General features: G+C 39.3%; 1 protein-coding gene across 13 annotated transcripts in view; it reads right to left on the reverse strand.

Annotated features, from left to right (window-relative positions):
- The window catches only part of LOC114144252 (nuclear factor 1 X-type-like), a 125,168-nt gene that overhangs the window by 27,336 nt on the left and 84,234 nt on the right, over window positions 1-13,598 (reverse strand). For 9 of the 13 annotated variants that reach the window (XM_028016873.1, XM_028016869.1, XM_028016866.1 and 6 more), the window contains 4 exons: window positions 1,897-1,959; window positions 1,613-1,687; window positions 1,213-1,336; window positions 3-38 (listed from right to left, as the gene is read on the reverse strand). In XM_028016873.1, the coding sequence (XP_027872674.1) occupies window positions 3-38; window positions 1,213-1,336; window positions 1,613-1,687; window positions 1,897-1,959 (298 nt within the window). The remainder of the gene's footprint in view (window positions 1-2; window positions 39-1,212; window positions 1,337-1,612; window positions 1,688-1,896; window positions 1,960-13,598) is intronic. The other 4 variants (XM_028016868.1, XM_028016863.1, XM_028016872.1 and 1 more) reach the window with 1 other exon arrangement.

A 13,598-nucleotide genomic window follows, 5' to 3' on the forward strand; every position in this document is an offset into this window, starting at 1 on the left:
ACCTCCGTGGAAGATTTGCGTACAACTCCACCTCAGACCTAAAGTGACAGCAGATGACAGAAGTAAGGAGACAGAAAGAGAAAGACACAAAAGTAGAATAAAGCAGAAGAGCAATCACATTCATAAAGAGGAAAGTTGATAACAGACAAACACACAAACATATATAGAAATTTAGAGGAGCTATGGATTCATTACAAGCTGAGCTACCAAAACAACTCTTTATTGACAGCAAATAACTGTCTTTTGCTTTAGAAAATCTTCACAGTAAAAAGTTACTGCTTGAAAGGCATAAGTTAAAGATGTATGTGATTGTTTTACCATAGACATTTCATACAGATTGTACCATTATTTTCTGCTAAAAAAAAATTATATATATATATAATTTTGACTGTGATACCTGCTGTGTGGAGGCGGTACAATTGAAAACAGAGAAACTGTGATTTAATTGTTTATTTGAAATGTCAGGAAAAAGATGTAATCAGAGAATGGCGATTATACTGATTATTAATTATTTGCCAGAGGAAATTGTTTGGTAAATATTTGATCAGAAGCAAGTCTGTAGGCAACTAGCATCTAGGCAACTAGGATTGCTTTTATCAAATAAGCAATCCTCCAAAGCTTTTATTGTCTACAGTAACATGCTTTAATTGCTTAGCAGCAGCATGAGATTTTCACTGTATGATAACCTTGAGAAAAAATACCACAATTTCAGTTTCTCACAGTATAAGATTTTAAAATGTATAACCTTATAATATAATCAAACTATTTTTGTTTTAAATCTAAAAGTATATTTAAACCTCTTAATGCTAAAACATAAAGGCTTGTTTGCTACAGCTGTTATTTATAAAAAGTATGTATTTGTATTTGCATTTTTAATACATATTTTAAAACAGAATATATATGTAATGAATTTAATGTAAGTGTGGTGCAGTGAGGAACAACAGGCACAGGAGGAGCTGCACTGCATTACTGTATCTTTCACACAGTCAGGGAGAAAACATTCTCTGGCATCTTATTAAAATGACTTAAAATGTAGGAATGTTATGATGGAGAATGTAATTTTGAAATTCTAATTCTTTTAAACCTTAACACACTTTAACATGGGTAACTGGCCCATGTTTACTCTGGTCTGAGCAACATACACCGCTTAACACCCAATACTGCCGGCGTGTGGGCGTGTGTGTGTGTGCGTGTAAAGTGATGTCTGTTTACCTGGTGGAAGGAGGGGAGGTGAGTGAGCGCCGTCCCAGAGCCACTTGGTTAATGTTGTAGTAGCTGGGACTGCTGTCCAGCTCAGCCAGTGAGAAGTTGGGCCCTGACGCCGTGGCTACAGGAGCTGAGGAGGAGCAAAAGAGAAGGAAGAAAAGAACAGAAATAGGAAGAAAATAGGAATATGCAAAATATGAATAAAGATAAGTTGTTTTTCAAGATATTCTAGCAAATAATAAAAAAAATAGCATCAAAGAGAACATTATTGACTATACTAAAGTTTTTCCATAGAAAAACTTTATCCTGGTACAGTTCCTGGGAACTACAAAACATACTAGAGGAAAATCATACTTTGTTACTAACACAGTTCTTCTTTGTTGCCTTTAAGACATAAATAACTCACTCTGTGACACTCTGACTAGCTCTGCCACATTCCACACTCCTGAGGTGACGAAGCAGTCCTGGAAACTCAGGTGTCCTGTACAGAAAGGGTTAACATGAACGCAAAATGCAAATGTGAGGTCTTGTGGTAAATTGCAAAATCCCAGTTGATCAACATCTATGAAGGCTTGTTTGTTACCAGAATCCAAAGCTGGACTACACTGAAGCAAACAGGCATGATAAAACCAATTGTATTATGCCAATTTAGGAGTGTTTAGATATGGAAATGCCCAGGCGGGTACCTACCATTGGGTGGTGGTTTGATGTCTGTGTCTCCCTGTTGGCTGGAGCTGTCTGATTGTCCAGATTCTACATGGCAACAAGCACAGAAAGAGAAAAGACAAAGGTTCAACATGTGGTTTACATACTTAAGAAACATTCAGTGCTTTACTGATTCCAGCTTTTTGAAATTTGAGGTGTGAGAGAAAATATGAAAAACCTGCAGTATGGGGTAGAGTATGTTATACATCTTGTAAATTTATATGTGTGAATTCACACATCCTTCTGGCGTGTGTGTGTGTGATTTTCTTGTGTCTAAGAATGTTCCCTCCTGCTGGTCCTGTCTTTGCACAATCAAGGTGCAATGATTTACAGTGTGCTGCCACGGCATTTAGTATCTAACCACGTAATCGTATCACTCACCCTAATCCTATTTAATACCTTCTTGCTTGTAGGGATTTGGTCTACATAAACAGAGCACCTTACACACACATATGTGAACATGTGCACACAAACGCCTGGCCTCTCTCTCAATCTGTTTCTCCTTTAGTTTCTGCTTCATACTTTAATACATGTTGTAATCCTTGTATGATCGCACATACGCATGCTTACACACTGAGATAACTACAAGGAAAGGCTGTGCAATGTAAGACCACCATGGGAACACATGTTAATAATATTAAACAATAAGACTAAACTTATGATATGAGAGACATGTTGAAAGAGGATGTCGAAGAAAGTATCAGAGTCAGTCTTTTACAAAAATTAGGTCTCTATGTTAATATTTGTAGACATAAAACACAAACTGTAGTGTTGCACATATGTTCCTATAGAGAACATTAAGTAAATAAGACTGCTCTCCATGTCCTGGGCTAGTGAGGTATGGGTAAGGTAATGGCTGTCCATTCAGGCCTTGCTAGGCTCCTGCTAGCAAGCAAGCTAAAGGAGGTGTTTATCTGCAGGCTGTAGGTGATAACAGAGCACAGAGATTCCTGCCAGCAGCACTTGCCTTGCAGCCACACTAAGCCACAGATTACTGAGCAGAAACAATAACAGACCTGTCTCGCTGCCTACGACACACTGCTTATCCTCAGAGAGAGAAAGAAAGGGAGAAAAAGAGGGCTAGACTGAGACAGACAAGAGGAAGAATGAAGGAAAGAAAGAGCAAATGAAAGAGAGTGGTCTTGCTGAAACTCTCGCTCCTCTGTGTGTCTCTCACAGGCTGGGTGTAATCCTGGCAGCCATCTTAGAGCTTGGCAGCCATCTTAGTATTGGCGGCAGTGCAGCATTCCAGCTAACTGACAGCACTCGCTCCAAACATACGTGGCAGTGCCCCCGCCGCACACACACCCAGACACATTTAAACACACACGCATACGTGGACAAACACCGAGGTAGACTCTTAGAGTAAACATATACCATGGCCAATGAAAGCTGTTGAGAAAACAACCTGACTTCAGTGGACTTTTTACCGTCATGTAGTATTTCACACAAGAACTCTATAATGCTGTAAACTCTCTGTCTCATACCACAAATGCACAATATCCAGCTTTCCATATAGTGTGTCCAGTGTTAGTAGCAAAAATGCTGGCATACAGTCTTCACAACATGGTTGAGCTAATGCTTTGAAAACAACTTTGTTAGAAAGGAATTGTGTTAACAGCTTTTTCAGACACGATGAGATTTTATGTATTTCCTACATTATTGTTAAACATTGTGAAGAGGTTTTCTCAATTATGACTGTAGAAAATTACATGGTAGTTTACTGTAGTGCTTTTTAGATAGGCTACAACATATTCTGAGTCCCTTCGCTGTGTCAGTATTGTTCTTAACAAGCAGGCAACTTTCTCTGTAAACATATAACACTAATTGTGAAGTGTTGATAAAACAGAGTTCAAGTCCAGTAATTTCTTTTGTCTCAGTGCAATTTAGTGCTATGCATCCAATGTGGGACAAAGGTACCACTAACTGGTCTTCACAGGTCACACCATGTTTTCTCGCAGTACACACCAGATAGAGACAGTGTGACATGTCCTGCTTTTCTGTTTGTTTGTTTTTATTTAAAAAAAACAAAAAAACATTTCAGCAGTTTCATTTCTTTAGCAAAGTTTAGCTAATCTGAGGAGTGCAAAACTTCGCTGGACATTGGAACTTTCAACAATTGTGACTTTAAAGTTCAACGACATGTCAGCCAACGGACACAGTGCTTACACCACATCACTACATCGCTCACTGGAAACAAGTCCCACTGTTGAGTGTGACAGTGCATCATATAGCTGCACAGTGAAGTGAGGAGGACATGGTGAAAGAGGAGGTAAAAGAGGTTTGGTTACTGGTTATCACTGCTCTGCAAGCTGCAGGCTACCAAAGCAGCCACAACCCCCCCGTCCTTACCCCCACCCAGCCTCTGAAGCGCACATCCAGGCCCTTATCTTCTCACCGCAGCCCCCTAAAGCCCTCCCTTCAGCGACCCCAATCAGAGTCCTGCAGCCCCTTTTCCTTAGTTGCCCCGCTGCGTTTGCCGCCAACAAACACATTTTTAACCTCAAATCTTTCAGCCAACTGTGCAGGCCCTTCAAATCAGTGAATTAAAAACAATGCACAGAGATAAAACCAAAGCATGACCTAGACATGTACATAAGAGACAAGCTGTGCTTATTTTATGATATCCAATACTGCTATATTATGACCCTTAAAAAACTATTATGGTAGGTTAATGAATATCTGGTTTTACCAAAAGACCTTCTACGAGTGGTCATGGAAACACAGTTAATGTTTTGCTTATTGGACATTGTAACAAGAAATATTTGACTTGCATTCCCAGATTTTCTACCAGAAAACAACTGAAAAATGCAAGCAGCAACAGGGACTTTGGCGGTATTCGCCATAAGAGAAAAGATGTGTTGTAAGAGTTCAGATACTTTTCATTATTCCTACAGTAATGATTTTTGGCCATCATAAAATAGAAAGATACTCATCTACTGTAGCAAAAAGTGAGGTATCTATTGCCAATCAATGGACAGACTGTAATTTGTAATGTTTATTTAGTGAGTAACCTGCATGTGAACTATACAATTTGACAAATTATAGTGCAATTTCTTTTTCAGTACATTGAAAAAACATTGTGAAGGTGAAAAGTTTGTGTATCAATATGTGTCAGGAAATTTCACGTTTTTTGCTCTTTTTCCCGTACTTACAGGAGTTTATTGTAACCTATTGTGTGTCCCGCACTAAGCTTTAAAACACTCAGTAAAGGATTAAGGAACAACTTATTCAAAAGATAACACACTGTTCCAATTCATTCTCAATTCAATTCGGTTATTTTTAGAATGCCAATGTACAGCAAATGCCAAATCAAGACACTTTACTCGTATTAAGAGGCAGTTCGGCACAGAAACTGGACTTTCCCATTCTGCCACAAATAGTTACAACCACAACTACAAACAGTGTGCCAAAGCCAAACAAGTGTGTTTCTGAATCATTTTGCTCTGAATGTTTTTTTTGAGACAATATTATGTTAATTCCAGTTCAATTATGACATTAAATTTGAAGGAACAATTAATTTCTTATTTTTCTATGCAAGTAGCCATGTAAAGCATGTATAAGCAATTGATATACAGTGTATGGTTATATATGCATTTTATTTATTGCAATTGAAATACAGAAAGCATTGTCAGAGAGATAAACTAGCAAATGAAAAGTAAGGCTGCATAAAAAGTAAAATAGGAGAGGTAAAAGTTTATTTGAACTAGAACCTGTGCATGCCTTTAAATTTGTTAGTTTTGTGATAAAGTGCAATCATACATTCACATTTCTACACCTCACATTTCCAGAACTACAAAAAAGATGTCCAAGGATTGGCTGACAAAAACTATAACATATCCCAACAAGGGCTCCAGAAATTTTAAAAAAGAGAAAGTAAAAGCTTTTTGAAGAGCTTATGCTATTTGCCTACACTTCAACTATAATAACTCTTCATGGCAGCAGCTAAGCGATGACTGCCGTCATGGGTTGGTGATTACAGTATTTCTCCACAGGCTCCGGGGCAAGTCCCACGACCCCGCCACCATCAACATAACCCCACTCATCATGGCCCTGACATACATTACTGGGCCTCACACTGCTCTCTTCCTTCCATCCATCAGTGCAACTTAACGCTCACAATTTATCTGGCATTCAGGACATATTTCTGAGGCTTTCCTGGGGTTTCATGTGTCCTACGTTCTCCAAGTTACTGTTTTTGCCTTATATGTATGTCCTTCAAAACCACAACAATGCAGACAGTAATTTTCAAGTCTCAATACAACTTCTATTAATAAAACTTTCTCTTCCATTTGATACTGACTCTGTTACACCATTCAACCCACAGTTCAACTAACGCAACAGCCCATTGTGTATCTGTGAGTTTTGGATAAGGAATTTGCTTGTTCACTTGTTGGATTCTGCTGTTGACCAACAGGTGGGGGTAACTAAGTCGCCTGCCAGTCATGCTGCATGATCAGCAGACCAAATGAACATGAGGCCACCTAAAAAACGGACAGGATAAAACAAATTCTACCATCACAAAAACAACCTTTGCTACCAAAAAAAAGAAACAGAAAAACAACTCAAGCAGTAGAATGGTACTAGTCATGAATAACCAAATATGTCAACTCCGTCACACGCATTTATCAACAATGCTGCTTATTGCAAATCTATGCAGCAATGATCATGAGCAACATAATCATATAAACCATCAAGTCCATTATTTAGGATTTGCAGTCAAATCAGAGCTGCATGCATCCATATGTGTTCGCCAGCTAGTATGTAATACCACAATGTGATTCCCCTCCTTGTTGGAACAAATGTCAACTCTACAACATCCTCTCCACCTCTCCTCCCCCTCTTCTCCGCTCTCCTCCCCAAAACACAGGATAACACAGTACAGCCTCCCAATTGGGTTTCGCTTAAGAGGTTTATCGGTATGTTGCTAAACATTCTGACCTTTTTTTAATCCTTAATGCGCTTAAAATGTTCCAAACCCTCCTAATCCCCCTGGCTATCCCACACAGATGTTCACTCAGCTCTTTTATTGGACGTTATTTTATTTTTCTCTTTTATTTATATATTTAGAAATAGCTATATATTCCTGTTCTATTTTTTTTCCAATCATTTATGTCTGTGTGTGATATCAGGGTATACTTCTGCTTAAGTATTAAGAAGTCTTTAGCACCACTTTGATTAAACACATGTGCTGCAATGCTTTCATCCTAAATCCCCATGTGATGATCCAGATGTGTGATTTTGACCTCTCTGCATTTCTGCATTTGGAGTTCATTAGCATTATGAACTTATGTACTACACACACACGTATGACAAAAGTACGAAAAAGAGGTGGAGGTTGCAGGGCTCAAGATGTTGAGGTTCTTTTTGGGATGGACAGGATAAGGAATGAGAGCATCAGTGGGAAACTCATGTTAGATGTTTTAGATGTTTTGGAAATAAAGTCAGAGGCCAGTCCTAGATAGTTAGGTCAAGTTCAGAGGAGAGACAATGATCATATCGGCAGAAGGATGCTGAAGTTGGAACTACATGGCAGAAGGCCGAGAGGAAGATGAAAAGGAGATTTAGGGATGTGATGAAAGAGAACATGAAGTTAGTTGGTGTCAGGAAAGAGGATGCAGAGGACAGGACTAAATGGAGACAAATTATTCGCTATGTCGATCCCAATGGGGAAAAGCCTAAAGTGGAGATGAAGAAATCCAACAATTGCACAGTTTACAGAGGATGGACAGTATGTTACTGACTTTTAGTCTTAGTCTGGCCAGCTTGGACAAATTTTAGTAGAAATCTTTTTCACAGCATTCCAGGTGTATTCTACAGGTAGATAAGAGCAGCGACAGGCATAGTTCTACAAATATGGACTTTTTAAAAAATTAAGTTTTGCTATGAGATCTTAAAATTAAAAAAAGAAAAAAGATTTTTTACCATGGATAAAATTGTGATCTCCAGCAAAAGGGCAGAGTGCTGTAGACCCTAAAGCCACAAAAATGCTATGCTAATGCTTTTTGTGTATTGGGAGTAGTCCTAGTGATGTTGTGTCATGAGCTTTTCTTGAATGGCTTTTTGTTTTAGGTTCTACCAGGAAGATGTAGCAACATAAAAAGCAAGCATATATATATATATATATATATATATGAATATATAAAACACACGTCTATATGTATGTATAGGTTGTGTAGCTCTGTGTGTGTGTTCCTGCAACATTGCCACCGTGCCAGGCAGGCAGGCTGTGTGGTGAGGTGGCAGAGTAGGGCTCTGTATGTGTGCGTATGCATATTTTTGTGTGAGCCTGTGTGTCTGCCTGCTCGTGTGTGTGGAGCAGGTGTGCCTGGCCGCCCTGCACAGCTTGCTGCCCATCTGTGCTCCCGTCTGTGTGCCGCCTGCGCCCACGCGCTGCCAACAGCACGGCACTACGGCAAGAAGACCCAGGAGAGAGGGATACTGAGTGACGAGGAGAGGGATAGAAAGAAAGATGGAGGGATAGGGAAGAATGAAGGGAGGAGAAATGCACCCAGTGGGAGGAGAGGTTTGAGGCAGGGGTATTACAAGGCAGGACATTTTTTGCAGGTTTGTAAAAGAGGTGAGAGAGAGAGTAACTAAAGTTGCAGGGAATGGGTGGAGTTTATGATGTAGTAGAGATTTAGGGGTACAATTTGGCTGGCTAGATGCCCATGCTTGTCCCTGTCCTTAAGTACCACCCCCCTGCCTCCCTCTATTACCCTCTTTACCTCAACTACTCAACTATGAGTGCACCACAAGGTATTCTGTAATGTCTAACTATTACAGATATGGGACTAGCTGCACAGACCTCCAAAATTAGTCTAACTGAAAAAATAAAGCTGTAAAATCAGCGACGGCATCTTCAAAAAGAAAAAAAAATTATGTAAGGAATGACTGGAGAAATATGGAGGACAAGAATCCTTAAAACTCAAAGAGTCTAAATATATTTGAGTCAATTATCATAACTTCTGAAAAATAGCATAAAAGACCGGTAGGAAAATATATGTACAAAAAATATAATAAAAGAAATGTAATATGACTTTTAGTGGATGTCAACATTTCTTTATTTGAATGAATACAAAAAACAGTCTACAATGGTGTAAATGCTTTGACTTCCAAATTTGATTTCAATGTTCACATTCATATCCCACTAGAAACAAAGTTATGGCAAAACATCCCACTAGAAGTGCTGTAAACATTTGTGGTGACCAAAAATGTTTTCTCATTTTTAGTCACCACAGCCTTTCACAAAAATAAAAGGAGTGAATAATATTCCTTTAATTTATTAAAGGAATATTATTTATTCCTTTAATAATAAATATTAAAGATTTTTCTTTTTTTAAAATGAATAAATATATCTCGGTGGAACTGAAACAAATTATAATATCAATGTCATCTCACAAAATATTAGGAATAGGAAGAAGTAGCCAATTAAAATGTATGATTAGTCTTGAAACATGTAGAAACTAAAGAGTTTGGTAACATTGCTCTGTGCTGTACTATAGGACATTGAAATACATTCATGATTACTAATATGTACAATCAACATCAATGAGATGTAATGCTCTGAAGTTTGCAAAAGAATATATATTTGTATTTTTATTTATATATGTATCCATGTTTCTTCCATAAGGCTCTTGTATGCAGTGCGGCTGGCTGAATATATTGGAATTTATAAAATTCACACTTGTGTTCATGTCAATGTCTTAACATTGTGAAGGTTGTAGATCTTTGTTTTTTACTTTACATCATTTAGAGGGTCAAACTGCAGCTGATCTGTTTCATTAACAGTGGTTGAAGAGTATTTGGTGTGTGTGTGCGTGTGTGTGTGTGTGTGTGTGTGTGTGGCTGTGGTTGGGGGCCCCCAGCACGGTTCATGACCCAGCCTAACAGAGTGTGAACGTCCTCCTGCCGAGCTGATACTGATATAACTGTCCTGTAAGTGGTGTTGACACCAGCATTATTATCCTGTCACCCTCCATCTCTACTCAGTTTAAAGGAGTCAACTGGGGCGGGGGCCCCGAGCGTATCAGGGGCCAGTGTCTCTGCAAAGCCCTTATCCAGCCCAAATAAATACAGCTGCACAAAGGCCGGAAAGGGAAAGAGAAGGGGAGCACCAGGTGGAAGAAGGAAGAAGGCGGTGCACTTTCTCTCACTGCTACTGCCGCACAGCCTTGACTTAATACAAACATCAGTGATACACACACACAAACGTTAAGAAGCTATTTCTGCAGTAGGGGATTATCACCACCAGGTGGCATTTTCCTGGCACATGTACACCATGGTGAAATGCAAATAAAGCAACAAGGCCTTGGGCCAGGCGTCTCAGCTAGCTCAGACTTCACTCTCTAGACTGTGGAAAGAAGCAGGCCAGAAATGGAGACAAAGACATGAAAAGAGAGAACGATGTGATGTGAATAAATCCAAAGTGAAATATGGAGCTGTAAATACTGAAATGTGAGTAGGAGCTTATCGTCCCTGCATTTTGCCCTGAGATAGGGAGACCCTCGCGCAGCACTCATGCTGTTCTGTTTAAAGAAAGTGTTTCAAATCAAAATGCTGCACACTCTTTAGCATAAGCACATGAAAGCGGTTTGAGGTGGGGAAAGTTCAAGCATGCACTGTAATGGGAGGAATCCACATCAGAATGAAAGAATCATTTTTAAAAGAGCGCAAGCATTAAAGAAAATACAAAAAAACATTTTAGAGAGGGCAGCGCAGACCTTTTGATAACTGTTTAATATGACAGAAAGAGTACAGAACCAAACTGAGAGCAGAGCTCCAAAGTGAGGGAAGGGCCTGTGCTGAGACTTGGATTTCTCCTCCCCCGGTCTCTTTTCCTGCTGCCCTACATATACACACTGTAGGTCTTTGTGCTGGGGCTGTTACACACACTGCCTGTCTGGCTAGCAAATTGGGTGCCTTAAGGTAAACCTCAAATGTGTTACTTTGATGAAACTGTCACTTCAGATTTTATTTTCATCCATATTCTTCCACCTAGTTGAATCACTGATGAAACAGCTTTGACCACTGGACTGGTATTCACCACTCGTATTTGTTTATTGTTATTTCTCTAGGCTCTCTTAAAGCTGTTACACTTTTCCTCAGTTTTATTTCTCCAAGTCTTTTCATTTCTTTCAAGAATCATAGAAGAAAGCAAATTACACTGATAGAAGGCTGGTGCACTAGCACAGCCAAGGACACGTCGATAAGAGTATAAAAACATCCTCAGTGCACACACGCACACACACATGCACACACGCATATATACAGCCTCAAAGTGATACTAAACAAGGTTGGCAACTCCTCCAAAAGGCACCACTGAGATAACAGTGATAAACATTCTTCCAGCAGCCAAGTATTTTTTTTTTCTCCTGAGGAACACTTCAATGAAAATTCACAGCAAATGTGCCACTTTATGAACATAACAATACGTCAGCTGGTGGATGCGCTGTGCTGGAAAGCAAAAGACCCAATTACAGAGGAACACTTAAGTTCTACCCCCGTGAGAAAACAGAATTATGAAAATAAACAGAAAATCGATCCATCCAATATATTTGAATATTAAAAAAGATCTTTGGGGAATGCACAAAAGTCAAAGTAATTTTCTGAGAAAAAACTTTTTTAATCTGCGTCTTAAGTCAATTGTACTGTCGCAACTGAAGCAATTTGGCTTTGCCTTTTGAGTTTATTGAGTTGCACAATAACAGTCTGCATCATACAGAAGGTGTTGGACAGTTTCCCCTGCTTGGCTGAACACATACAGTGCATTTCTCAGTGGGCTGGACTCTGACACAGTATGCATCTCCCTGGGAAGTATAAACAATACAAAAGTCAGTCCCGTCAGTGTGTGCCAAGAGGACAGGAGGAGGGGACATGCAGGAACTCAGAGAACAGTGTGAGCAGGGAATTCTAAATATAAGAAGAAATGCTAGCAAAACAAAGGAAAACGAGATGCTCTATACCAATCTATATTGTACATACAGGGAAAACTCCATGGGAGCAAACTTGTGTTTACACTATTACACTGACAACACACAGATACACATCGCAGATGTGTATCTGTGTGTTGCCTATGTGTAAGGCACAGACATAGGCATGAGGAAAGGAGCTTGACATGAAAGCTGTCCTGCCAAGTGGTTATCACCTTTGACTCTTTGGCTCTGTGCTGATTGGTGATGCCAGCCAGACAGCTCAGCGCAGAGCAAGCAAAGCAAACAGTGTGAACGTGCTTGTGTTTGTGTAATGGTGTGTACTGCACACAGGGGCGTGGACACACTCCATCCAATCACAGTGATGTCAGAAAACATGAACAAATGAAAGCAAACTTTGACAAGAGTTGATGTTCCATCATTTTGTCTCATGTCAGCAGTCGTCTAAGGTGGTATTGGTGGAGTTTACTTGGTGTGTATGTGTGCCTGAGTGTTTTCAAGTGTTGCTATGCAGACTGAGGATTAGAGACTAGGTAAGAAACAGTAGGAGGATGTATTGGAGATGGCATGGTAGATGCTGCAGACTGTGACCTTATGCCCTGATGAGTCACATCTCACAAGCTGAACTCCCATATTGTCCATTCTCGCTCATGCACCATGCTCATTCTGCTAAACCAAATCTGTTTTCTGGCAAATCCAGATTGTATCTGGTGTAGGTTTAGAAAGTCAGCTCAGCATAAATCCACCATTTCAAATGTTTCCAGATCTGCTCCAAACCACACTTGTGGTAATGGCAATGTGATTCAGATGGGGGAAAAAATTCAGCTGCATCCAGTTATAGTTAATCTTACTGTCATGCTGTTATTAGTAGCTGACTTTGCACTACAAAAATAAATGGATGTCAACATGAGCAGGCAGATCTAATTAATATCTGCTATATACTTTTCATCAGAGTAATTAATCATTATTTACTTTACTACCAAAGTACAGAGTGATGAAAACAATGCAAATCACAGTTCAGATGGTGTACTGGATTCTCAGGTTGGTACTCCATGTATAACATTGCAGTACATAATTTTTTAACTAGTGTCTAGTTAAAAAATTCCAGACTGAATAGTGTCTGGAACTGTTCAGTCTTGCAGCTCATGGTGCCACACACTTGAAGCATGTTTTAGGTGTTATTTATGAATCCTTCTGATGCTAGCAGAGTTGGATAAGAACCTACAAAGGTCCTCTATGTCTATTTAAGACCACTTCTCCCTTTGATATCTAGAAATGCAAAAAGTTACTTCCTGTTAGCTAAAGTCACTTCATCTTGCATGCCCCTACTGGGTGATAAGAAGCCCAGAAAATATAAGGTTTTTTTTCAGTCAGTGAACGCACCACACTGTAGGCTACCAGACTGTAGTAAAGCAGAAGTTGTTACAAAGTTGTTGGAAATGAAAGAGTAAATGTAAAAATCAACGTTCTATGGGCAATGCACACACAGACTCCCTGCATTGGAACTTCTCCACATCCAATATTATCATTGTGTCCATTAATATTATTTGTCCAGTAACTAGTTCTAGTTATATTTTCTTGGAGAGTTGCATAAAAATGTTTATTTTAGTGAATTGACTAATGATGTCTGAATACAAAAATCTAATATTTTCACAAATAGTAGTAGCTTTAAAAAGCAAGAGGCAATTAGGGGCCACATGTACTCCCACAAAAGCACTATGCTCAAAATGAAAGCATTTAGTAATGATCACACAG

This window comes from Xiphophorus couchianus, chromosome 5 (assembly GCF_001444195.1).
Source record: "Xiphophorus couchianus chromosome 5, X_couchianus-1.0, whole genome shotgun sequence".
Classification (NCBI taxonomy): domain Eukaryota; kingdom Metazoa; phylum Chordata; class Actinopteri; order Cyprinodontiformes; family Poeciliidae; genus Xiphophorus; species Xiphophorus couchianus.